Source organism: Delphinapterus leucas, chromosome 6, assembly GCF_059928025.1.
Source record: "Delphinapterus leucas isolate spDelLeu-1000000601 "Yukka" chromosome 6, BTC_Dleu_Yukka2, whole genome shotgun sequence".
NCBI classification, from domain to species: Eukaryota; Metazoa; Chordata; class Mammalia; order Artiodactyla; family Monodontidae; genus Delphinapterus; species Delphinapterus leucas.
In genome coordinates this window covers 111,304,970-111,331,978 of record NC_143134.1, presented here as the reverse complement: position 1 = coordinate 111,331,978, position 27,009 = coordinate 111,304,970, and the positions used below count along the sequence as shown (strand labels likewise).

At 41.8% G+C, this 27,009-nt stretch overlaps 1 protein-coding gene across 2 annotated transcripts in view; it reads left to right on the top strand.

Annotated features, from left to right (window-relative positions):
* FBXW2 (F-box and WD repeat domain containing 2) overlaps window positions 1-20,851 on the top strand; it is a 32,015-nt gene extending 11,164 nt beyond the window's left edge. For both annotated transcript variants that reach the window (XM_022578891.2, XM_022578890.2), the window contains 5 exons: window positions 2,929-3,123; window positions 5,181-5,314; window positions 10,160-10,246; window positions 10,858-11,027; window positions 15,927-20,851. In XM_022578891.2, the coding sequence (XP_022434599.1) occupies window positions 2,929-3,123; window positions 5,181-5,314; window positions 10,160-10,246; window positions 10,858-11,027; window positions 15,927-16,215 (875 nt within the window). In that variant the 3' untranslated portion in view covers window positions 16,216-20,851. The remainder of the gene's footprint in view (window positions 1-2,928; window positions 3,124-5,180; window positions 5,315-10,159; window positions 10,247-10,857; window positions 11,028-15,926) is intronic.
* The last annotated feature ends 6,158 nt before the right edge of the window (window positions 20,852-27,009 follow it).

The window sequence follows — 27,009 nt, the reverse complement described above, 5'->3', positions numbered from 1 at the left end:
AAATAATTCCTAGGTAGCTTTTAGAATGGATTCAAGTAGTTCTTTATGAATCAACCCCAATGCCTATTCACGTATATTTATGTAATATATAGGGATATTTAATAGGTGCTTTAATAGTTATATTCCAGCGATTGGTAAACCACGAACTGCAGGGGCTGGATCCAGCAGAGTGGAGTAATTACCACAGAGACTCTAGGGCTCAAAAAGCCTGGTATATTTACTGTCTAGTCTTTTACAGAAATTTTGGCTGAGCTCTGGCATATACTGCTTTTTTCGGTTGGGGAGAGGGTGCGGATTACTTTATTCATCCTTTAGATTTCAGCTAGCTAATACCTGAAAGTTTGGGGTTTTTTTTAAGCCATGAAATTCCTTCTTCCAACAGTCCTACAGCACAGCCCGGCTTAACAGCAGAGTAGAGGATATAGCTGTGGAGCCAGTCGCTCCATCTCCTGAGGCATGTTCGTGGAACACCTCGATGTTGAGGTGCACGACTGTAAACTCAGTGGAGCTTCACCTGGGGCGCTTTCTCCTTTTATCCCCCCCTTGTATTTGCTATGGGCTTTTGTACTGCTCACCACTTACTGTACTGAATTATTATTGTTTGTTTAGCCTTTTTGTCTTCATAGGAAGACTAAGCACCATAAGAGCAAGAGCCCTGCTTGACACACAAGTTCTCTAAAAATGGGTTGAATGAATGAATGAATGAGACCCTGGCTGAACACTGGCAATAATTCAGAACCAAGCTCAGATAGGATCTGAAATGATTTCTTTTCCTGCTTTGCTTCCTAGAAATATAGTCACAAAATGCTGACTGGACCAAAAAGCTGAGAGGACCTTAAAGATTATCTAGACCTGTGCTGTCCAGTGTGGTAGCCACTCAACATGTATGGCTTTTGAGCGCTTGAGATACGGCTAGTTCAAACTGAGATGTGAAATAGGAAGTACTCACTGGATTTTGAAGACTTAGAATGTAAACTATTTCATTAATTTCTATATTGATTACATGTTAGATGATAATATTTTTGGCATACTGAGTTAAAAATATTAAATTATTTTCCCTGTTTTGTACTTTTTAAAATAAATTTATTTATTTTTGGCTGCGTTGGGTCTTCATTGCTGCGCGTGGGCTTTCACTAGTTGTGGGGAGCGGGGACTACTCTTCATTGCGGTGTGTGGGCTTCTCGTTCGGTGGCTTCTCTTGTTGGGAGCACGGGCTCTAGGCGGGCAGGCTTCAGTAGCTGTGGCACGTGGGCTCAGTAGTCGTGGCTTGCGGGCTCATAGAGCGCAGGCTCAGTAGTTGTGGCGCACAGGCTTAGCGACTCTGTGGCATGTGGGATCTTCCCGGACCAGGGCTCGAACCCATGTCCCCTGCATTGGCACGCGGATTCTTAACCACTGCGCCACTAGGGAAGTCCCCTTTTTTTTTGTACTTTTTAAAGTAGATACTAGAAAAATTTAAATTGTGTATGTGTTTTGCCTTATATTTCTATTGGACGGTATTGTTCTAGATCCTTGGTTCTCAATGCATTGCTAATACATTAGAATCACCTGGCAAGCTTTTACAGTAATTAGATCCTACCTCAGATGTTCTAAGTTAGAATCTTTGAAGATAGGGCCCTGCACGTGTGTTTTGATAAAGCTCCGCAGTAGATACTGATGCCTCATATGCCCACTGAAAACCACCAGCCAAATCTCGCCTTTCATTTTATAGAGAGGAAACTGAATCCTTAAATAGTAAAATAACAACAAATATAGTCTTCATTTCAGTATGCTCTCATAGGGTTTGCCCCAGTTGAAATTCATACTCTGCCGCTTTCATAACTGATAGCTATTTTTCCATTGTCTGAAACAGTGGCTCTTGATCAGCCCTTAAAGGTGGCATTGTGGCTAACTTTATTTAGTCATTTAAACTTTTAGAAGACTGATCAGTTGGTGCTTTTCCAAGATACCATGTCCTTATTACAGGGACTACATTTTTGTAGCTTCAGAATGGTTTTTTCTTTGTCAGTTCTTTTTTTTTTTTGGCTGCTCTGTGCAGCATGCGGTATCTTAGTTCCCTGATGAGGGATCGAACCTGTTCCCCCTGCAGTGGAAGCGCAGAGTCCTAACCACTGGACTGCCAGGGAATTCCCTCTTTGTCAGTTCTTATTCTTACTTTTATACAGGTAAATTGTGAGACATGTGTTCATCGTTAGGATTTTAAATGTGATTAAGACAAAGTCCTGAATTGTCACCATAATCAGTATAATATTTTCACCAGAGGCAGAAGTAAAACCTACCCTCTTTTCTGCAGAATCTTAAGAGGCCTTACAAGCTCTTTGTTGAGTTGTTGTGAACATCTGAGAATAATTTATGTCTAGTTTTCTTTGAAGTTCCTTCACATATTTCAAGATGGCTCAAGAAATTAGCAGTTAGCCTTTGCAGAAGTTAACCAGTGATTGGAGGCCTGTCTATGATTTACCTTAGAGTAGAGCATGTTCCAGCAGACGACTTTACTATTCACCATTCTTTATTTGTTCAGAATTGTTGGGTAATGGACAGGCATGCAAGTGTACACATCCAGTCATAGGTGGTACCCACCATTTTGAGCTTAAATCAGAGAGCTCATGATAGCCAAAAATTTGGGAAAATTTACAAGTGGAAGCACCAAGGGGTGCTTTAGTCTAACACCACGCTATAACCTGCAAAGTTAAGGGAAAAGGACTAAACCAAAAGGCTTGGATTCAGTCCCAGGGCTGTTAACAGTATTCTGGTGACCCAGAGCAAGTTGTGTTACTGTCTCCACGCTTTGGTTTTCCCAGCTATTCAGTGAGAGTGCTAGAGGAGGTGACTGTTAAGGTTCTCCTTTAAGAATACCATGGTTTGGGGAATTGATTTTCCTTCTTTAGTGTTTGTTTTCTTACTAACCTCCCTGTTTCTCTCTTGAAGGGTCAGATGATTTGTCTGCAAAACTATGGGATGTGAGCACAGGGCAGTGTGTTTATGGCATCCAGACCCACACTTGTGCAGCGGTGAAGTTTGATGAGCAGAAGCTTGTGACAGGCTCCTTTGACAACACTGTGGCCTGCTGGGAATGGAGTTCCGGAGCCAGGACCCAGCACTTCCGGGGGCACACGGGGGCGGGTGGGTTGCCTTTCTTCAAGGGTTTCAACAGCTACTTTACCCTCATTCCTTAAAGCCAGGAGCCAAGAATGTGATCCCTTTTTTGTTTTTGTTTTTAAATTTAACCTGTCTTTCCCCCAATTTCTTTCTCAGTCACTACAGTTAATCCCTTTATTCAAGTTACTCTTTTTTGGAATTTTCCCCCTAATTTTGCTTTTCCTTGGCCCATTTTTTAACTCTTATGTCCTTTATACCCTTATGCTAGGAGAGGCAGTTCTTCTTTTCCCCTATTTCATTTATATCCTATTGAACAGTCAGCCCCCTCTGTTTTGATCAGATTCCATACCTCCAAATTGAGTAAGTACTACACTTGTAAATTCAGTCCACTTTATTTGTAGAATTAGGACTGGAAATCATTTGGAGTGACTATACAGATTACATCAAATTGGAGCTTGGTTGACAATAATTTTACAGCAGCCTTAGTTTGTAAAAAAACTGGTCATTTGAACATACCCTTCAGATCTGAGCTTCTCCCTCTGCTTCACTGTATTTTGGAGCTCTGTGCAGAAATCATGTTGATGTAGTTCCCAGCCTCTTGTGCAGCTGCTCCCTTCTTCCTTTCTGCCCTTTACCCACTGCATTAGCCCCTGAGAATCATAGTCTATGCTCTTGAGACACTTATGAGCAGCCTTCCTGGACTCGCTAAACAGGTTGAGTTTCTCTGCTGTAGGTTTCCCAATACGTGTATTAACACTTATCATATCAATACAAGTAAGTATGATAACCTTGTTTCCCCACCAACCTGTAAGCTCCAGAAGGACAGGGATCCTGTGTGTCTTATTCACACTTAGGTCCTGAATTCCTTGCACCGTACCTGGTACTCAGTAATTCTTTAATGTAAACCTAGCTGTTTTATGGCAAAAAACCAAGTCCCCCCCCATTTTGTTTGTCATCCTGTACATTTTTCTTCAGTCTTCTCTGCTACCACTTGTTTGTTGTAGAAATTAATATTTTGAAGGTATATGATTTAACATGGAACTTATATATCAAACTGAGTGTAATATTCCACAGTGTCCAGGGTTGTACATTGACTTCCAGGTGATTTTATACCTGGTCAGCTTTGAGAGCCCTGTTCTAAAAAATTTCCTCTTTGCTGTTCCCTGGACATTGCTGTGGCTTTACTTAACTCCATGCCTTTGCTGTTCCCTCTACCTGCAGTATTCTCTTTCTTTTCTTGATAAATTCTACTCATCCTTCAGGGCCCATCTCCAATATCGCCTCTTCCCTGAAGTCCTCCCTGATACCCCTGGGCAGAGTTAGTCATTCTCCTTGGTGTTTCCCTAGCAAGAGGTAAACATTTATTTATTTTTTTTTTTGGACTTCCTCTTCCACCCCTCACTTAGTCTGAGTTCCTTAAAGAAAAGAGCAGTGTCTTCATCTTTGGGTCCCCAGTGTTCCTTTAGAGCTTGGCAGGCATTTAAAAACAAATATTTGAGTACTTGCTATACTCAGGCACTGTTTTAGGTGCTGGAGATAGAGCTCTAAAGAAAATCAGACAGTTTGAGAGAATGGCTCAGTCTGACCTTTAAGATCTTTGTTCTCTTTTTCTCATTACACTGGCTTTTCTTGAGTATGGTTATTGTTTTGCAGCTTATACTCTTGACGTTTTGTCTTACTGCAGTAAATAGTACAAATATGAGTTGGTCCACTTACGTTCTGTTTTTCTGGCATAGGCTAGATAAGTTACGTGTAGTATCAGGCAGGCAGTCCTGAGAAGAAATGCCATTATCTCCTACACTGGTTTACCTCTCACTCTGAACCTAGTACAAGTGTAAGAGATCGTACTATTCCAGGAGCTTTTCATCCTTAGAATTATAAGCTATGATAATAATAAGAATTTTGAAATGGATATATTTTTTAGCATAAAATTGCTAGTTGAGAAAGCATCATTCCTACAGTAGTTCTGGTTTAGAAATTATACAGTTGGGCAGCTAGGGAGAATAAATGTAATTGAACTCTACTATGAAAGACCCACTGGCAAAGGCGTATTTTAACTTTGTGTGTGTTGTATATACTAGTGTTTAGCGTCGACTACAACGATGAACTGGACATCTTGGTGAGTGGCTCTGCAGACTTCACTGTGAAAGTGTGGGCTTTATCTGCTGGGACGTGCCTGAACACACTCACCGGGCACACAGAATGGGTCACCAAGGTAGGAAGACTTACAGAAGAAATGTTGACATCAGTCTTGCTGAGGGTGGGGGAGCTGGGGGTGGGATGGAGGATGGTAGATGCTGCCTCATAAGTGGTAGATGAGTCATAAGATGGGATAGATACAACCACAAAGCATGATGGTGTATAACAGTGGCCAGCATGTAAAAGACACTCAGTAAATAGTTTAATGAATGAGTGACTTATGGACATGGAAATATGCCCACAATATATTAGGTGGGTAGAGGGAGCAAATAAAACAGGTTACTTACAAAAAACTGTGTAGAGTATGACGACAGTTTCTAAATGTGTTTTTGCGCTAAAATGTTGAAGATGATTATTTCTTGTGGAATTGAGTACTTTTTTCCCTTTTAGGATAAGCATATTTTTAAATCAGAAAAGTAATTTTCATTTTAAAAAAGAAAATGCTTGCGAGAAGTGGAAGAAAAATGTACAGGCTCTTTAAAAGAACATTGTGCTGGTTTCTAGCCACTTTTATTCAACATATAATTGGAAGTCCTAGACAGAGCAGAAAAAGAAAAAAGGGATCCATGTTGGAAAGGAAGAGGTAAAGCTGTCAGAATTTGCAGATGCATAGTATTTTGATGACTCCACCAGAAAACTGTTAGAACTTGTAAACTACATGTAAAGTTGCAAGATGTAAAATCTATACACAAAAATCTGTTGCCTTTCTGTACACTAATAATGAACTATCAGAAAGAGAAATAAAGAAAACAGTCCCATTTACAATTGCATCAAAAAGAATAAAATACCTGGGAATAAGTTTAACCAGTACGTAACAGAAAGACCTGTATATTGAAAACTGCAAGGCATTAATGAAGGGAATTGAAGTAGACACAAATAAATGGAAAGGTATTTCGTGCTCATGGATTGGAACAATCGGTATTGTTAAAACGTCCATACTACCCAAAGCAATCTGCATTCAGTGCAGTCCCTATCAAAATTCCAATGGCATTTTTCAAGGAAATAAGACAGATAATCCTAAAATTTGTATGGAACCACAAAAAACCTCAAAAAGCCAAAGCAATCTTGAAAAAGCACAAAGCTGAAGGCATCATGCTTTTAAACTATATGACAAAGATACAGTAGTTAAAACTATGGTATTGGCAGAACAGACACATAGATCAATGGAACAGGATAGATAGCCCAGAAATAAACCCACGTATATATGGTCAATTCATTTATGACAAAGGAGCCAAGAATATACAATGGGGAAAGGGCAGTGTCTTCAATAAATGGTGTTGGGAAAACTGAACAGCCACCTACAAAAGAATGAAACTCAACCACTCTCTTACACCATACATAAAAATTAACTCAGAATCGAATAAAGATTTGAACTTCTTAACACCTGAAATCATAAAACTTAAGACTAGAAGAAGAGATCGTAAGCATCTTGACATAGGTTTTGGCGATGATTTTTTGAATCTGACACCAAAAGCAACAAAAGCAAAAATAAATAAGTGGGACTACACCATACTAAAAAGCTGCACAGCAAAAGAAACTTAACAAAATTATGAGGTAACCTACTGAATGGGAGAAAATATTTGAAAATTATATATCAGATCGGGGCTAATATCCAAAATAGCTAAATAACTCATACAACTCAATAGCAAAAAACCAAACAATCTGATTAAAAAATGGGCAGAAGATCTGAGCATTTTTCCAAAGAAGACATATAGTTGATAAATGAAAACAACAACTAACAAGTAAATGAAAAGATGTTCAACATAATTAATCATCAGGGAAATGCAGATCAAAACCACAATGAGGGACTTCCGTGGTAGTCCAGTGGTTAAGACTCTGCGCTCCCAATGCAGGGGGTCCAGGTTCAATCCCTGGTCAGGGAACTAGATCCTGCATGCCGCAACTATAGAAAAAGATCCCGCATGCTGCAACAAAGATCCCACACGTGGCAATGAAGATCCCACATGCCACAACTAAGACCCAGCACAGGCAACTAACTAAATAAATATTAGGGGAAAAAAACCCACAATGAGATATCACGTCATACTAGTTAGAATGACTATTATCAAAAAGACAAGAAATAACAGGTGTTCGTGAGATTGTGTAGAAAAGGGAACCTTTGTTCACTTTTAGGGGAATGTAAATTGGTGCAGCCACTACGGAAAACAGTTTGGAAGTTCCTCAAAGGATGAAAAATAGAACTTCCACATGATCCAGCAATTCCACTTCTGGGTATTTATCCAAAGAAATTGAAGACACTAACTCAGAAAGATACATGCACCCCCATGTTCACTGCAGCATTATTTACAATAGCCAAGATATGGAAACAACCAAAGTGTCCATAGACGGGTGAAGGGGTATATGTATTGAAATATTATTTAGCCGTAAAAAAAGAATGAAATCTTGCCATATGTGACAAATGGATGGACCTCAGGGGCATTATGCTAAGTGAAGTAAGACAAAAAAGAGGCAAATACCATACGATCTCTCTTATAGGTGGACTCTACAGGGGAAAAAAGAGCCAAGCTCATAGATACAGAGAACAGATTGGTGGTTGCCAGAGGCCAGGGGTGGGATGTGGGGAGTGGGAGAAATGGGTGGACAGTGTTTTTTGGTTTTTTAGTTTAAATAAATTGCGAAGAAAGGGAAGGAGGAAGGAGGAGAAAATAATGCTCGCAAGAAGTGAACCAAAAATGTACAGGATCTTTAGAAGAAGTTGTGATGTCTTCTAGTTTTCAAAAAAATGATCGCTGTGAGAATCAAAAGCCGTGTAAACAGTGGAAATGCCATGCAGAAACACTTTTCTTGAGTTTATCATGCTATTCTGTGAGGGGCTAAGGATGCAGGAGTGAGCAAAACAGACCCAGGCTTGATGCGAATGTTAGTCTAGTAGGAGGAATAGTTATTAGTAATTTCACAAGTTCACAAATTGTGTTAAGTGCTATGGAGGAAAAGTGCAGGGTCTAATTCATTTTGATTCAGGTAAAGCTTTTAGAGAAGGGGCCAAATGTGAAGAATAAATGGGAGGTAACTGTGTAAATGGAGTGTTTCAGAGGGTGCCGTATGTGCACAGGCCCTGGGGTGGGAAAGAGCCTAGAACATTTGATAAGCTGATGCCCTGGAAGGCCAGCGGAGCTGTGCTGTAGTTGGGGGAGGTGTGGGAGAGGGGCCATCATGTACGCTTTACTAGACCTCATTAAGGATTCTGGATTATTGTAAGTATAGTAGAAAGCAAGTGATGAGTTCTGAGCAAGAGTCTGATGTGATTTTCATGTTTTAAGAAGATAACTGCTGGGCTTCCCTCGTGGCGCAGTGGTTGAGAATCTGCCTGCCAATGCAGGGGACACGGGTTCGAGCCCTGGTCTGGGAAGATCCCACATGCCGCGGAGCAACTAGGCCCATGAGCCACAACTACTGAGCCTGCACGTCTGGAGCCTGTGCTCCGCAAGAGGCCGCGATAGTGAGAGCCCCGCGCACTGCAATGAAGAGTGGCCCCTGCTTGCCGCAACTAGAGAAAGTCCTCGCACAGAAACGAAGACCCAACACAGCCAAAAATAAATAAATAAATAAATAAATTTAAAAGCAAGTTAAAAAAAAAAAAAGATAACTGCTGAGTGAAAAATGGGTTACAGTGGGGCACAAGTGGATGCAGGGTGGCCAGTTAGGCTTTTGCAGTAGTCTAAGCAAAAGAGACCCACGGCTTGGACTTGGGTGGCAATAAAGAAAGAGAAGGGCATACACGAAGGATGTGTCTTTAAGGTAAAGCCAACTGAACTTACTCATGGGGAACAAAGAAGAAGAAAGAATCTGATGACTAGTGGCTTTTAGACTGGGTGGGTGATTGTGTGAGAAGACCAGTAATACCACCGAACTGTACACTTAAAAATGGTTAAGATTCTACATTTTATGTTATGTGTATTTTACTGCAATAAAAACATTGGGGAAAAAAATTCTGTACTGGGTGCATCCAATTTTAAATAGAAAAGTTACATAATACAAGTTGGTGTTACGTTAAAAACAGTGGGCTTGGGGCCAGGACACTGACTGAGATGTCTTGGTAAGTTACTCTTCCCTTCAGGGCCTGCGTTTCGTCATCTGCTAGGTGTCCCTGTGAGCACTAAATGAGATGATGGGACAGAACCCAGCAAGGTGCCTGGCACTCAGTAGCAGGTCTGTCAGTTTCATTTGAATCTGCAACCCAGGCTTCTGAATGAGTGAGCCTGGCCTCCCCTCTCACTTTATGCTTATTTATTCCTAAAATAACCAGAAGCTAGTGTTTACAGATTATCCCACATGCTAATGGAATGTTAGCTTCTATTACATTATTATTTTCTTTGTTTTATTTCATTTTCACTACAATTATTTGAGATAATAGGTGCCCCATCCCCTATTTTAAAGATGAGGAAACTGAGAAATGAAGAGGTTAGATGGTCCTGCCCAAGGTTGCAGAGTCAACATATGACAGATTCTGGTCCCAAGTCGAGTGCCTTTCCCTGTATGATGCACATGCTTATGAAAACAGGTCCTTTGTATCTACTATGTGAATGGACTTTTTTCTTTCCTATCCCTCACATTTTTTATGAAGTCACGTTTTATAATTTTTAAAGTCAGTCCTAGTGTTTGCTTCCAGACTAAAGCTAAGAGTAAATGCTGCCAACATTAGACACTTTTAGGTCTTGCTAATAATCTAAAGAATCTGGTAATAGTAAAACTCTTAGTAAAGGTTAACTTGTGTTATAGTTAACATAGAGTTATAGATTACTCATATACCATATCATTTTGAGCTCTTTTTCCTATTTTAATAGGGGTAGGAGCAGTACTAAAAGGATCTTTCTGTAACATGGATATTTATTATTTCTAGGTGGTCTTGCAAAAGTGCAAAGTCAAGTCTCTCTTGCACAGCCCTGGAGACTACATCCTCTTAAGTGCAGACAAATATGAGATCAAGGTGAGGTTTTTTTCCCTCCATTACTTTGCCCTATGAAAGAGTGTGGCACGGGGGAATATTTCAAGGGAGGAAGGAATGTCTTTAAGCCCTCTTAAACCCACTGGAAAGAGAATTGTTCATTTTCCTGTGTTCTAGGCAGTTTCTAACTCTGATTTGTAAATGAAGGGGGAAAAAAATCCACAGAAATTTATCTTCGATGCGTTCTTACCTTTTCTTAAGACATATATCTCCTGCTCTCCTCAGTCCTTAGATCTAAAGTATGAAAACATAAACATTTACTTGTGTCATAATAATAGCAATTTGCAAAAAAGTTCACAGAGCACTCTTACATGTATTTTTATTGCATCTTTTAAACTGTTCCATATGGTAGGCACTAACCATCTTCACTGCAGGAACTAAGGTTCAAAGAGGTTAAATATTTTACCCAAGATTACGCAACACATATGTGCCAAATCAGAATTTGAACCCATGCTTCAGCTGTAAAACCTGTGGTCTCTCCAGTTTACTTCACTTTGTATTTGACGTCAGCAAACACAGGCCACGTTGTTTAAGGACAAGCTTTTCCATGGTGATGTGATCTCTCATCTTTCCTAATTTTCTCTTATCTGTAGATTTGGCCAATTGGGAGAGAAATTAACTGTAAGTGCTTAAAGACGTTGTCTGTCTCTGAGGATAGAAGTATCTGCCTGCAGCCAAGACTTCATTTTGATGGCAAATACATTGTCTGTAGTTCGGCACTGGGTCTCTACCAGTGGGACTTTGCCAGTTATGATATTCTCAGGTAATATTCCCTTGGACCTTTACCTTTAACAGTCTGTTGCAGTTTAATAATAAAGGCAAGGGCTTCCCTGGTAGCGCAGTGGTTGTGAGTCTGCCTGCCGATGCAGGGGACTCGGGTTCGTGCCCCGGTCCGGGAAGATCCCATATGCCACGAAGCGGCTGGACCTGTGAGCCATGGCCGCTGAGCCTGCGCGTCCGGAGCCTGTGCTCCGCAGCGGGAGAGGCCACAACAGTGAGAGGCCCTCGTACCGCAAAAAAAAAAAAAAAATAATAATAATAAAGGCAAGACTAAATATTTCCATAAACCAGTTAGTAACTTGCTTTGGGGAAATGTTTAGTCCATCAGTTGTGTGCTGAAAATCTCACACTTAAAAATGTTTTAAAGGCAGTAATTAGAGTTATATGTTAGAATGTAAAGGGTCTAGATTCTAAGTCTTCTTACTTTGAGTTACTTCCACTTTAAGAATTTCTGAATTTCCCTTCCAGCTTCTCTGGAAAATGAAGAGTTTGGATGAAAAGATCTTTCACATCTCCTCTAGTTCTAATATTTTAAGTTCTACTTCCTGGTCAGTTGAAATTCTGTGTTGAGGGATTGAGTGGCTTTCCGCTGACTAGCAGAAAGAGAAACTTGGAGAAAGTTACAACCTGCAAAGTTTCTCTCCAAAGAAAGAAATAGAGGTCCGTAGACAAATTATTTTGTGATTCACTGTATATCATAGACCCCTCTTGGAGACTGGTGGTATCTGTTAGCATATTGGAGGCTGATGGAAGCCAGTGACATACGGTGATTAAGAGAACCTACTTTGGTGATAAATAAACCTTGGTTTAAGACCTAGTTCTCTTTCTTATGAGCTGTGTGATTTTATGTAAGTTTCTTAACCTTTCTGTGTCTGAATTGTCTCACCTGTAAAGTAAAGGTTAAATGAAATGCCTGTAATGAGGACCTAGCAGACGACCTGACAGGTTTTTATTACTAATAGGTGTGAGAAGTCCTACATAAAGAAACCTGTTTTAATTTGTTTAACCTACTGTACTTCACATGTATTGTGCATAGAGCCCTTGTTTTGAGGAGCACATGTTAACAGCTCACAGAATTAGTGTTCCATAGCATGCTTCAGGAAGTGCTGGCCTGGGGACACAAACTGAACATTTTCTTCATTGTTTTTATGCATGACTGTTTGAGGTCAACTTGTATGGGATCTGATCCCACTAGCCCGCAGGACTTTGGTGGGCCCAGTCTCTCTGGTTGTAAAGTTACAACCTCATTTATGTCTTCCTGGAGTTAGACCTACATTTCTAACCAGTTAGATTTCCAAGCTGTCAGAATAATTTCTAGAAATGATTGATAACTACATTTTGACAAAAAAAGACTGGAAGAGATACCAGAAAACATTAGTCCAACCTCTTCATTTTATAGATGGGGAAACTGAAGCTGAGAGAGGATAAGGGCCTTGCCCAATATCCCACAGCTCACCCTAGTCCAGCATCCATCCATCCATCCATCTGTGGTTGGATCATCAGGCAGGCATATGCTTAAGGAACCAGCAAGCCAGAGAGAAGGAACTTTTGAAAGAACTTGATTCTTTGCAAAGTAAGAAATTGAAGTACATTTGGCCATGGGTTCCGCACCCACAGATTCAACCAACTGAGGATCAAAAATATATAAAAAAAAAAAGTCCAGAAAGTTCCAAAAAGCAAAACTTGAATTTGCCATGCATCAGCAACTATTTACATAGCATTTGCATTGTATTAGATGTAAGTAATCTAGAGATGGTTTGAAGTATACGAGAGGATGTGTGTAGGTTATATGCAGATACTGCACCATTTTATACAAAGGACTTGAGCGTCCATGCATTTTGTTATCCAAGGGGGTCCTGGAACCAGTTCCCCACAGATATGACCTTAGTCACCATGGGAAAATCAGATCTTTGATAGTTTAATATTGTTTTTGTTTTGAATTAAAATTTGGGAGAGAGGGGTGAAGAGGCAAGGTGGAATAGAGGTATTATAATGTGATTAATGCTTAGAGTTTGAGAGTCTCTAAAGGTTTAATTTGATCCTATATCCTCGTGCTTCGTACTCAGAATGGCATATAGAGTCCAGAGTCCCAGATGAAAGTTCTGTTAATTTTTGATGTTTCGATATACTAGCTGTAACCAATAAATCTGCAAGATTGTTTGCTGCTAGCAAGTACTAAGTTCAGATTTTTTTATTTTTTGAAAAGGGGCTATTTTATCTCTTGCTTTTTCCCCTCAAACATGAACATAACAGCCTCTTTTTGAAATCTTGTACAAATCCTGTGGCCTCAGTTGCCAGGACCAGGTTGCATTCTGTAAGCTTTGATGCTAATTGAAAAGAAAGCACAAATAGTAGCATGTTGCTCCATAAAGCTAAGTTATGGTGCAATCCCTTGAGCTAGGTTATCTCAGTACAGCAGGTGGGGTTTTGTAGGTTTAAGGGCCCAGAGTGCACAGCAGGGATGTCTGTTTACAGTTCTAAAGTAATCAAAGTAGACAGGCTGTGAGCCTGTCAGGACCTGTGTTCTGTCCTGCAGAACATTTGTGCTGGGGTCTTTGGAGTCAGCTCAACTTCCTCAGGCTTAAGTCCTGTCCCCTAGCCACTCTGTTTTCCAAGTTTCTGGTCATTTTCTGCTTGTGTTGATGATGTGGGACTTACTAGACTTTCCTGCTGCTTCCCCCAGTTTCCTTTGGCTCTCTCTTGTAGGAATTTGTATTTTCCCATGCTTACTGCACCACTTCTCTAGTCATTAGCAGATACTTACTTATTTAACCTGTATGTTAGGCACTGTGATGTACACTGGGAACCAGCAGAGATACTTACCAAACTTGTGGAAATGACTACCCAGGGAAGGCTGACTAAATTAAACAGCTGACTACATTCAGGTGTTTTCATGGTTGAGATAAGAGCAACATGGTTCAGGGTACTTTGAGACCCTGCCTAGTTTGAGGAGTAAAGGAAAGCTTCTTTGAGGAGGAGATTGGGGCCGAGCTCTAAAGGATGAGTAGACGCATTTCACTAAGCGCCAGGGGCGAGAGTGCAGCGAGGAGCATTGTAGACGCGAGGGCAGAGTCTGCTGAAAGGCCCTGAGACCCTAGAGCCTGGTGCCTTTGAGTGACTGAAAGAAGGCCAGAGTGGCAGATGTGTGTGCGGTAGAGAGCCATTGAAGGGTTTAAAAGTTTAAAATATGATAGGATTAGATTTTAGTGTGAGGTTGACTGATTGGAAGGGGCCAAGGGCAGACGTGGGGGCACCCATTGAAAACTCTTGGTAGCAGTGCAGGCAAAGGTGATGTCCTGGGTCAGAGTTGGGGCAGTTCAGGTAGTAGTGAATAAATTAAAGGAAAGTTTAGGAGGTAAAATCCATAGATCTTGGTGATTGGATTTGTGGTTTGAGATTTGCATGGTTGCCATGTTTCCTAGCTTGAGCAGCTGGGTGAATGAGCAAGCAAGGAAATGAAGAAGAGAAGCAGGTTAAGAAGGTTGTTTTGGACTGTTTGAGTGTGAGGAGCAGGTCTTACTCTGCACTGCTAAATCCCCTCCCTTCCTGATACCAGACTAAAATCTGCTCCTTTGTAACGGTCTTGCCCTTTGACCTTCGTTCTCTCTGCTAGAGCGCCTAATGCCTGGCCTCTCACGCATCCTTCACTATTGAAAGGCGATGATCGTGTATAGCTTCCCTGTCCCTGCCACTTTGCTTTCTCCCCGCCTCAAGCTCATATTCTTCAGCTGTTCCTTGCTTGTCCTGGTCACCAGGCCCTGTCCCTTCTGATTGACCTCTTGGACATACACTAGTTGGTAGTGTCCTCGTTAAGATGTAGCATAAACTGGAGTCTCACCTAGGCTCAAGTATATTGTCACAGCAGAATTTGTATATCCCTTGTCTTATAGCTCTTTTCCTAGTGCCTCCAAAGAGGAGAGCAACTTTTCGCCTTACTAAATGTGCAGATAAGAGAGACGGAGGGTTTTGTTTCGTTTTGTTTTTTTTCATTTGTGTTCCTGTTTGGCAAGGTCCCTCCCACTTTCTGCCTTTGTCGTCGATGTTTTAGGAACTGCCAACCTGAGAAGGTTAAGGCTGTCCTCCCAACTCTCACAGTTTTCTCTAACTTATTATCAATCTATTAATAAATATTTCTGAATTATTTGGGGGAACTTTATATATTCAGCCTCTGCTGTTCTTAGAGAGGAACCTGTGTTTGCTACGTGCCGAATAGAGAAGCACTGAGTCTGAGTCACTTGGTTTTTAGTCTTTGTTCTGGGCTGGGGCAGGTTCCCCTAGGCCAGTACCATCGGCCCTCCATATCCGTGTGCTCTGCATCCATGGATGTGGAGGGCCAGCTGTACTACGCCGTTTTATGTAAGGGACTGGAGCATCCTCGGATTTGGGTATCTGGGGGCGCCCAGGAACCAGTCCCCTTGGATAACAAGGGATGACTGTATAGTAGTTTTTACCTAGTGGTAAGAGTTGAGTGTTACCCTCTCGTTCTGACTGGTAACTAACTAGTTGTGAATCCTTAGCCAAATTATTTACCCTGGCTGTACTTCAGTTTTCACATCTTAGAAGTGAGAGTATTAAACGAGATAATCTGTAAGATCCTTTCCAGCTTAGATGGGCATTTTGTGCTTTTATAAATATTCATCTCCTTATATGCCTATGTTATATTCCCTTATCATTATGAAGGGCTCTTCTCCCCGGCCTTTTTTCTAAAGGAGGGTGAGCTCTTTGTCCTCATATTTTCCTTTTTATAAAAATGTTTTGTTTAACTCTAAGTTTGCTGCTTGAATTTTGCATTGGTTTTAAATTTCTCCAGAAAAGATGACAGTAGCGTAAACAGAAGCACAGGTGCCTTCTGGTTCATGTTTATTAACTCTCATCCTTGTAGGGTCATCAAGACTCCTGAGATAGCAAACTTGGCCTTGCTTGGCTTTGGAGATATCTTTGCCCTGCTGTTTGACAACCGCTACCTGTATATCATGGACTTGCGGACAGAGAGCCTGATTAGCCGCTGGCCTCTCCCAGAGTATAGGAAATCCAAGAGAGGCTCCAGCTTCCTAGCAGGCGAAGCGTCCTGGCTGAATGGACTGGATGGGCACAATGACACGGGCTTGGTCTTTGCCACCAGCATGCCTGACCACAGTATTCACCTGGTGTTGTGGAAGGAGCACGGCTGATGCCGCGAGCTGCGCCGCTGACTGACTTCGGGCGCCGGGGCTGTGGGTTTTGAGTGCAACCTCTGTGGCAGCCGACTGCATGAACCAAAGTTCTCACCTAATGGTATCATCACGCAGTGCACAATCATTTATCTCTGTTTGCCAGGGGACCAGGGCTCGGGGTCGGGGAGGGCTCATTTTGTTGACATACACCGCAGCATGCTGATGGGGTGCACCGTTGACTTCATTCGTACTTAGTTATGTTGGTCAGTATAAGAGGCTGCATTTGGGGTTCATCTTTCTTGAATATTGGTTTTAAGTAAAGATATTTAAATGGCTCATTAATCTGCTAATTGGTTGCCTATAAAAACACATTCAGTCTATTATTAAAGCTTTTTACCATTGCCTTTTTCTCTTTTGAAGTTGAAGCAAAGGTGCTATGATGTTGTTACAGCAACTTTTCTCACATGGGGCTTAGCTTTTCTAACAACCCGTGTTATAAAGACCACCAGGTTCTGTGACATTCATACTCTCCACCAAATACCAGTTCTAAAGAAAAGTTGTCTTCCAGTGCAAATCCAGCTCTATAAATTGATGGTTTGTAACACATTCTAAACCCTAGTTCTTGACAGAGTGAAGGTGGGCCATGTCTATGTGAGGAAGTTATGTAGCTTTTGTTTTAGGTGGAGCAAGCTGGTCCTTGGTCCCCCACAGCCTAGGTCACTGCACAGAGGTGACATGGTACAGTAGAAAGAGCACTGAGCTGGCAGATTGAAGACTGGCTCTGTTACCTAGGAACCCTGCACCCCAGGCATATACTTCTCTGGTCCCCATTTTCCCTGTCTGTATAGCTAGTTGTTAGGCTGTCACTTGGTTTCTAAGACTCCTTCTGGTCCTGTGTCTGCTGAGGTGTGCAAAAGTTGATATTTCAGTTTTGTCTGATTGCTGATTCATTGCTTCTTTAGGTTTGGAGATAATATATAAATGAAATCACTGATAGAAGGTTGTCACATATAAGGAAATCCAAACGTACAAAAAAGAATGGATAAGAGGGAATGTAGAAAATGTTACATGTTCCACTTTAAAAATGTAGGTGATTGGTGGAAGAAATGCTGAGAGCAGCTGTGGTCCTCTAGAGAGGCAGTGTGCCATATTAGAAGGAAAGATCCCTGACCCTGACTTTCGTCCTCCTCTGCCTCTAACTTGATGTGTAGCCTCAGGCAGGTTACCTTTCTGTTGGAAATGAAGGAATTGCCCTAGATTAAGGTTCGCAAAGCCAGCAAAGCCACACGCCCAGGGGAGCCACGCAGATAAACCTAAGTGAGTGCAGCATGCTGCGTAGGGTGGGGCTGCACTGGGGAAGCTTATCTGGGAGGGCAGTTATGGGGCCCTAAGTGTTAGGCAGAAACAGGTCCAGTGTTTGGCAGGCCTTCTGATTTTTCAGAAGGAGGTAGAACTCCAGAATTTTATTTGTAATTCCCTAATTTTAAAAATGTTGACAGCGACTTGAAGATCATTCAAGATGTAGTGGGCTAAACAAAGCATGTCTGCGGGCTGCCAGTTTGTATTCTCCACCCTCTCATTCCTGTAAATTAGATAATGCTGTGATTCGGCAGTGGAACTGTTTTAATGTAACTGTCACAAACATTAGGGAGAAAGTCAAGGGAGCAAGTAGTAGGAAGAATTCAGCTCTTCCCCGTTGTGTTACAGGGGAGTGAGGGGGTCATTTCATTCACAGACCGACAGGAAACTAGTTTGAAAATGAACTTAATGGGAACCTGAGTGAGAGCCTTTGCCTGGGAATATGAGGTATTCATTCATCTTCTTAACTCTGATACAAAGCACATCCGTTTTTCAGGTAGGAAAAGGGTTGCTGGCAGAGCTGAGAATGATTCAGAGTAGTTGGGGACACAGCTCTCCCAGAATCCTATCAGCCTAGAGCCTGACAGTGGACCTCTGAATGCTGCAAAGTTAGGGTTTCAGAGAATTTTGATGGTTGGTTTCAAGGATGGGTTTAGTTAATATCCATGTTGAGGCTCTGAGGGAATTACGTAAAAGAACAATTACCTTTCTCCATCCCCCAAATCCATTTCACATTGAGTTCTGTGTGTGAGCTCTGCTCAGTCCTTCAAGAAGTAGAACCAGATTAGAAGCTGGAATCTATTTTGCAGGAACCTCAGGAGGCTTTGGGCCATGATAAGGGTAAACAATTTAACTCCTTTTCATCCAGCCAGAACAAAAAAACTGAGATTACTAATCTAATGACCACCCCTATTCCCACCTCACCATCAGATATATCCAGTAGCTTCAAAGACTAAGCGATTATAACTATAGTCCTTTGTGGGAAAAATTTTTTGAAAGTGACAAACCTGAAACCTGTATGGCATGTCCCATTTAAGTTTTCAGAGGTGAATACCAAAGTTACCATCAAGGTAGTACAGCTGATTTTGACAGCAGTGCTTAGGGTCCTAACTTTGATCCTCCTCACAGAGGTCTTTGTTTCACCTGAGCATTTTATTTAATTGCTTTATGGATGCTAGCTTTATTCATAGTATTGTCAGCTTTTATACAAATGGAAAACTTAACTTATCCTTTAAAAAGAAACAAAGCAAGGTGGGGAGTCAGTGAGCACAGTGGGTAGGGGATAACTCAGTCTCCCTTCATGGAGTCAGGGGCCCCTCTGCCCTACACACTGACTTCTGCTTCCTTAGCTCAGAGGCAAGGGATTTGCCTTTGCCTCTTCTTTTGTGAATATTCTCATTTCTGAAAAGTTCTTAATCATAAGCAGATAGACTCCATCTTTCTTTATGAGTGTTGGATTTCTTGAGTGGCCCTGCTGTGGTAGAAGGTGGGCTTCTTTCCTCTCCGGTTTGTGTAGGGAACCATAACAACTTCAGGCTCCGGGGGAGGACGGGGTCCAGGAGAGCTGAGTGAGTGCGGTTTTAGCAGACTTTGTTCCCATTCCAAAGGAAGCTCGTTTCCTCCAGCCAGCCCCATTATTTGAAGTAATAAGTGTTGTCAAACCTGACCTGTTAGACCTATCAGAGAAGTAGGAAGAAAGACTTCCTCCAGGACAGGGGCTAGACTTTGAAGACGTTCCACAGGAAGTACACGTGTTTGAATAGCTTTTAAATGGAAGATGGGGAATATTGCTATTTTAAGCTGTGTACTTCATTTTTCATAGTTTAAAATTAATCTGTGCTGGCCACTAAAAATGCTCAGTAAAATGTGAATGAGGGTTATGTAATCATTCTAGTGTTTGCTCTCAGGAGAATGATTACTGCTCTGCATTTGTAAATCTTAGGGAGAAAAGAAATACTTCTGGAAACAGTATTACGTTAGACATGAAGAATTTGTTTCTGTTAGGTGAGGCGTTTCAACCAAACAGAAGTAGCTAAGGAGAGTAGAGCCTGGCTTTACACGTTGCTTTGGCCAAACCCAGCCAGCTCCTTGGAGCTGTGACTGTTGCCCTGGCTTCTTGGGAGCCTAGAGGTGAATCTTCCCATCACCCCTCTTCTAGTTCTCCGTGCCTCCTCCTTGTCTGGGCCTCTACTGGGCCTTGGTGTCTGAACCACTTGCCATCCTCTGTAGGGAAGTGTGTAGTCAGATTGTTGCCCTAGGATGCAGCCTGGGCCAGGGCACACTGTGCCCTTTGCCTTTCGGGCCATAGAGTTGTCAGTATAGGGGAGAGGCACCTTAGGTCTGTCCCCTTGACACAGCCTTCCTACCTGGTTATGCTGGTGCTTGCCAAGATACTTAAGACAACCAAGACACTCGAGAATTCTGCAGTCCCCAGATAGGATAGCCTTCTTGACAGAAATGCCTACCAGCCATCTTTGGCAGTGTTCTGATCCGTAGCTCCCTGTACTTACTCTAGGAAAGTGAATTTCTTTCAGGATAAATCCTCACGTGGATTACTGGATAGTCTTTGTATCACTCCCTTCAGCCTGATCAGGCTGAATGATCATGCTCAGTGCAAAAAGGTGTTTTGCTGTCAAGTTGTTTCAATGCGTTTCCGGTCTCCCCCAGAATGGTATAGTTGCTTAAAGCTAGTACTACAGTCTTGACCAGTGTAAACATACTTAATTATTGCAGCTTAAAGAATCCAGCTACTTCTACTCTTCATGAATATGCTCAAATAAAAATGTGTTTTTCTATATTTAAACCTGGCAAATTATGAATTCAGATGATAAAAGCTCACAATTGTTTGGTGTCCATATACGCACATTGTGAACATATTTCACTCATTTAGACTTAGTACTCTTGATGAGAATGCTCAGGTTGAAAAAGGCTGGCCTCACCAATCCAACGTCTGTGGCAACATGGAACGTACGTTTCACTTATTTGATGTATGTTGTGATCTAGGGGGAATGAAGTGAAGTTTATATTTGAACTGTGTGTGGGGTGGGTGGGCGGGGGAGAAGGGATTGCTTAAGCAAATAGTGGAGTGATTGTGGAACGAGATGTCTCTATAAGACGAGAAGTTATTTTTCTGCATCATAGAAGCATTCTTCTACCTGTGAGTGATTGTGCTAACTGTAAATCATTTATATCTACACATTAAAGCAGGTTCCCTTGATTAGGCAACATTTGGTTAGCCAAGCCCAAGTTATTGTTTGTACTTGAAACAAATAAAGCTGCATTTCCTTAAAAATTACATTCTGTAGTTAAGACTATTTTCTTGCTTTTTTCCCCCAACTAATTCCAAGGAAACTTTTCAAAAGCGAGTGTTTTAGAATGCATCTTTAGAAATGAACTGCCCCTCGAGTGATCTAAAGTGACTCTGTTCTTCTGCTGTTTCTGCATGTTCTAGAATGTAAGTCTAACAATGTAACAATTTCTGAATGAGATCCAAGAGGGAAAACAATAAATTTAAAAGTAAAATGCAAGGAAGGATTTTGGTGACCCTCATGAATAGATGCAGATGGAGGGAAAGTACATTTATGCAGGGTGGAGACCTTGGGATCAGCTTCCTCTCTTTTGCCCTCCTCTGTTGAGCACATCCCCAAGTTGGTTCATTCTTTCTTCTTAATTTAAACTTGTAGGACTCCTTGTCATCAAACATGGTCCTGTACTTTTGATCCCCAGCAGCACCATGACAGGGCAGATTGTCCTTCCTGTTTTACAGGTGAGAAGTTGAGGCTTGCGCGGAGCAACTAAGCCCGCGAGCCACAACTACTGAAGCCTGGGCACCTAGAGCCCACGCTCCATGACAAGAGAAGCCACCACAGTGAGAAGCCCACGCACCACAACTAGAGAAAGCCTGCGCGTAGCAACGAACACCCAGTGCAGCCAAAAATATAAATAAATAGGTAGATAAATTTATTTTTAAAATAAAAGGAGTTGAGGCTTGAAAGAGTGGCTCATTGCTTAGAGGAGTAGTAAGTAGCGAGGATGAGGCTGGGGCCCTGATGTTTAGCCTCTGCAGACCTGGATTTTTCCTGCCTTTCCTTGTTTCCCTTCCCATTTTCTCTACTTCAGTCTCTTCAATCCAGACCTGGCCCACTGCCATCTGCCTGCAGCACTCATGTGTACCTCTTGAGCCACCATGGACTCTGCTTCCAGGGCCTCTACCCAGCCACTCTTTTGAGCACGTATCTCTGTTCAACAACCTTAATGACTCCCTGTTATCAGCAGAGGGTGTCTGGCTCTATCAGTGTAATTGAGTCCCGGCTCATCTCTTCAAAGGACTCTTGCTCTTTTGTTTCCTGCCTTTGCACCTTGGGTCTTCCCACGTCCTCGAGGGGAAGCCCTCTGTGCTCTTTCCAACCTGTCTTTGGGCCAGCCTGTAGGATCCCATTAACCTCCCACCATCTTTAACTGGTGACCACCCCCCCGCACTGGGCCTGACTCAGTATTTTGTTCCAGGGTAGGTAGGTGTGCAATTCATTTGGCAATTCATCATGTAGTACCTTTTGCAGTTGGCAAACCATTAACTTTTACCCTTAAGCCATACATTTTTCAAAATTTAGGTGAATGCTTTGTCTCTCCAGTAACATTTTAAGATTGAGTTCTTACAAGATGCTCAATAAATTCTTGATATTTTAATAAATTCCATGAATTATCTTAGGGGCTACATGTTATGGAGGAAAAATAACTTTTGAGAATATCAGAGCCTTGAAGCAAAATGAAAGACCAATTACACACAGCTCTCCCTCTCTCAGACTTCCCTACTCTGCCGTATTTTTTTTTAAAGTACAGTTGATTTACAATGTTGTGTTAATTTCTGCTGTACAGCAAAGGGATTCAGTTATATATAAATTCTTTTACATATTCTTTTCCATTATGGTTTATCACAGGATATTGACTATAGTTCCCTGTGCTATACAGTAGGACCTTGTTGTTTATCCATTCTATATATAATAGTTTGCATCTACTAATCCCAGACTCCCAATCCATCCCTCCCCCACCCCACTACCCCTTGGCAGCCACAAGTCTGTTCTCTTTGTGAGTCTGTTTCGTAGGTAAGTTCATTTGTGTTGTATTTTAGATTCCACATACAAGTGATATCATATGGTATTTGTCTTTTTGAATTTTATTTTTTTATACACAGGCTCTTATTATCTATTTTATACATATTGGTGTATATATGTCAATCGGTACTTGTCTTTCTGTGTCTTCGTTTAGCATGATGGTCTCTAGGTCCATCCATGTTGCTGCAAATGGCATCATTTCGTTCTTTTTTTATGGCTGAGCAGCACAGTAAGTCCCTTGCACACGAACAAGTTCCACTCTGAGAGCGCGTTCTTAAGTCCCGTTTGTTCCCAAGTCCAACAGAGTTCGCCTAGGTACCCAACTAACACAATCGGGTATACAGTACTGCACTGTAATAGGTTTGTAATACTTTTCACACAAACAATACATAAAAAACAAATAGTTTTCATCTTAACAGGCCAGTCCCTTGAAAAGTACAGCAGGACCGTACAACAGCTGGCATCCAGGGGCTGGCATCGAGTGAACAGGCAAGGAGAGTTACTGACTGGAGGAGAGAGAGGGGGTGGGAGATGGTAGAGCTGAAGGATCGTCAGCAACAGGAGACGGAGGGCAAGCTGCAGTTCTGCTCATGCCTGACGCGCATGGCACAGGTTCTGGTTCCTTGCTGGATTCAATGCTATCTACCCTCTTGCTTCCAGACATCCTGGGCTTGAAATAAAGATACTGTACTCTATTCAGGACTGTACAGTAAAGTACACAAAAGCACGACCACTTGCAGAGGATGCACGCACATTCACATCTTTGAAAGTTTGCAACTTGAAGGTTTGTATGTAGGGGACTTACTGTATTCCATTGTATGTGTCTACCACATCTTCTTTATCCATCCATTCTTGGACATTTAGGTGGTCTCCATGTCTTGGCTATTGTGAATAGTACTGCTATGAACATAGGGGTGCATTGTTCTGCCGTGTTCTATAAACATCTAAAGTGTTCTGAGTACACTTGAACAATGTTTGACGATCACTCTGTGATTAGACAAGGGTAGTCCTTGCCAGTGGGATGTTCCTGTCCTTTGCATTTTTTTTTTTTTTTTTGCGGTACGCGGGCCTCTCACTGCTGTGGCCTCTCCCGTTGCGGAGCACAGGCTCCGGACGCTCAGGCTCAGCGGCCATGGCTCACGGGCCCAGCCGCTCCGCGGCACGCGGGATCCTCCCGGACCGGGGCACGAACCCGCGTCCCCTGCATCGGCAGGCGGACTCTCAACCACTGCGCCACCAGGGAAGCCCCTGTCCTTTGCATTTTAACCACATGTTCTGTTCTCTTTGTGGCAAAGATCATCTAACAATAACACAAATTTCTGGAGAAAATTACCCAGACTCCTTTATCATAACAATTTTTAATATTCTCTTCTAATCCTTATGCATATATATATATATAGATGTATGTAATTACAAATCATTGTTTTGTATTGTCAGAATTGTGCTCTGTCTTTGCAATTACCATAATACTTTGTAATATTCCTTTATTACATATAATTTGCTAAACCATTCCTGTTTTGGTGAATAATTAGGTAGTTTCTAGTTTTGCTTTTTAGGTAATGCTACAGAGAACTTCTTTGCGCATGATTTCCTTAGAACAAGTTCCCAGTAGATGACTTATTGGTAAAAGCAAAGGAAATTTTTTTCTTAACATTTTTTTGTTATAGACATGGAAGAGACCATAAAACACACACAGTTTATTGAGTAGTTATAGAGTGAACGCCTGTCTAACCACTGTGCAAATCAAGAAAGAACATTTCTGGGTCCCCAGAAACCTCCTCTGTTTCCGGGAAGGAACGCTTTATGGCTTTTGCTTCATATTTATCGTGTGGCTTTCCAAATGGGTTAAAGGGATTTATGTTGTCACCTTACTGGATTGAGTGTACATGTTTCAACACAACATCATCAGTGTTGAGTGGTTATTTGAAACAGCCAATTTAGTAGGTACAAAGAAGGTATCTCAAGGTTGCTTTAATTGTCATTTCTTTAACATGTGAAGACATATTTTTATTTCTTCTGAACTCTTCTTCTTTTACCCATTTATTTTTATTACATTTTCAAAAACTTGGGAAACATTGAGATGAATTATAGTCACAGATAAAATTTCACTAATCTAGGCATCACTTGAAAGTAAGAATTCAACCCAAGGCATGCATTGAAGTTTTCTTTCATTCCAGGATTCGTGTTAAGTAAAGGATTCGAGTTAAGTAAACCTATCAACAATCGCTGTTTACATCCCAGTAATTAACATGATATGTCATAAACTGCATTGCCTGTCAGAGTAGGTCTAGAACTTCAGAAGAGAGCCAGTCAACAGTACTGGATATACACAGCTGTCTTAATTTAAACCTTTCCTAATGAAGATATACCACAGGTGATTAATAATATTTAAAGGAAAATGTGGGCAATCATGAATCAAAAGGTTTTTCTCCAAAACTAATGTGTTGAAATTTAAATTGAGGAACTAATTCAGAAGACAACCAAGTACAGATTCCAAGCACATAGTCGTCCTAGTGTTTTATTTTTACTCATTAATGCAGAGGGTGCTGTCAGATGTGCTTTTATATTTCGGGCCTCTGTGAGTTCAGTGAGGTTTTGCAGGAGAGCAAACATTCCTGAGGTTGTTAGTTCAGCAGACTGAGCTTGTTGATCATTCAAGCTTTAAGGCCATAAAGCTTGATCCCTTTTTTTTTTTTTTTTTTTCTGGCTGTACCGCGGGGCTTGCAGAATCTTAGTTCCCTGACCAGGGGTAGAACCCAGGCCACAGCAGTGAAAGTGCTGAATCCTAATCAGTGGACCGACAGGGGAATTCCTGCTTGAACTCTTTGAGAGGGAATCAGAAAAACAAAAAACGCTTAGGAAGGCTATATGTCAGCATAAGCGGACAACACTAAGCACTGTTTTCTTAATTTCTTTTTTTCTACCCCACAAGACTATGTCTTGCGAACAGGAACTGTGTCTTACTCTTCTCTGTGCCCATATTGCCTAGAACTGGCTTAATATAAACTCGGAAGGAGGGGCTGGATGGATGTGTGGGTGAATGGGCTTTGGGTTGGTCTGCATTGATTCCTATAATCCAATGTTCCCGATGTGTGTGATATCCTTCCAACACATTCATATCACCTGGGAACTTGGTAGAAATGAAAATTATTGGGCCAGACCCCAGACCTAATGAATCAGAAACTCTGAGGCTGGAGTTAGGCAGGTGGTTCCTGCGCCCACAAAGGTTGAGAACCATGGCTCTTACCTAGCCTGTTCTGCCATCTAGTGGAATCCTTGGGAATAGCATCTGGCAATGAGTTGAGCAGAAGTCGGTTGCTGTAGAATGCATTAATTATACTAAGAACTTTCTTGCACTTAAAATTACAGCCACTCTGAATGTGTTCTAAAACTGGAGTTGGCTTCTACTTTATTTTCAGTTATAGCGCGTTTCATGTCAAGACATCAGTAGGCAGACTACATAAACTCTTCCCTATTGTCTTATAAATAAATACCTTTAATTTTGTATTAAAATTTCTCTTATCATACGCTGGAATAATACACAGCTGTCAAATAATGCTATGAAGAATAATTTGTAGGGGAAGTGCAAAAACTTAAGGTGAAAAAAACAGGATTAAAAATGGCATACAGGGCTTCCCTGGTGGCGCAGCGGTTGAGAGTCCGCCTGCCGATGCAGGGAACACGGGTTCGTGCCCTGGTCCGGGAAGATCCCACATGCTGCGGAGCGGCTGGGCCCGTGAGCCATGGCCGCTGAGCCTGCGCGTCCGGAGCCTGTGCTCCGCAATGGGAGAGGCCACAACAGTGAGAGGCCCGGGTACCGCAAAAAAAAAAATGGCATACACACCCTAAGAAAACCATAATTCAAAAAGAGTCATGTACCATTGCAGCGCTATTTACAATAGCCAGGACATGGAAGAAACCTAAGTGTCCATCGACAGATGAATGGATAAAGAAGATGTGGCACACATATACGATGGAATATTACTCAGCCATAAAAGGAAACGAAATTGAGTTATTTGTAGTGAGGTGGATGGACCTAGAGTCTGTCATACAGAGTGAAGTAGGAAAGAGAAAAACAAATACCGTATGCTAACACATATATATGGAATCTAAAAAAAAAATGGTTCTGACGAACCTAGGGGCAGGACAGGAATAAAGACGCAGATGTAGAGAATGGACTTGAGGACACAAGGTGGGGGAAGGGTAAGCTGGGACAAGGGAGAGAGTGGCATGGACATATATACACTACCAAATGTAGAATAGGTAGCTAGTGGGAAGCAGCCGCATAGCACAGGGAGATCAGCTCGGTGCTTTGTGACCACCTAGAGGGGTGGGATAGGGA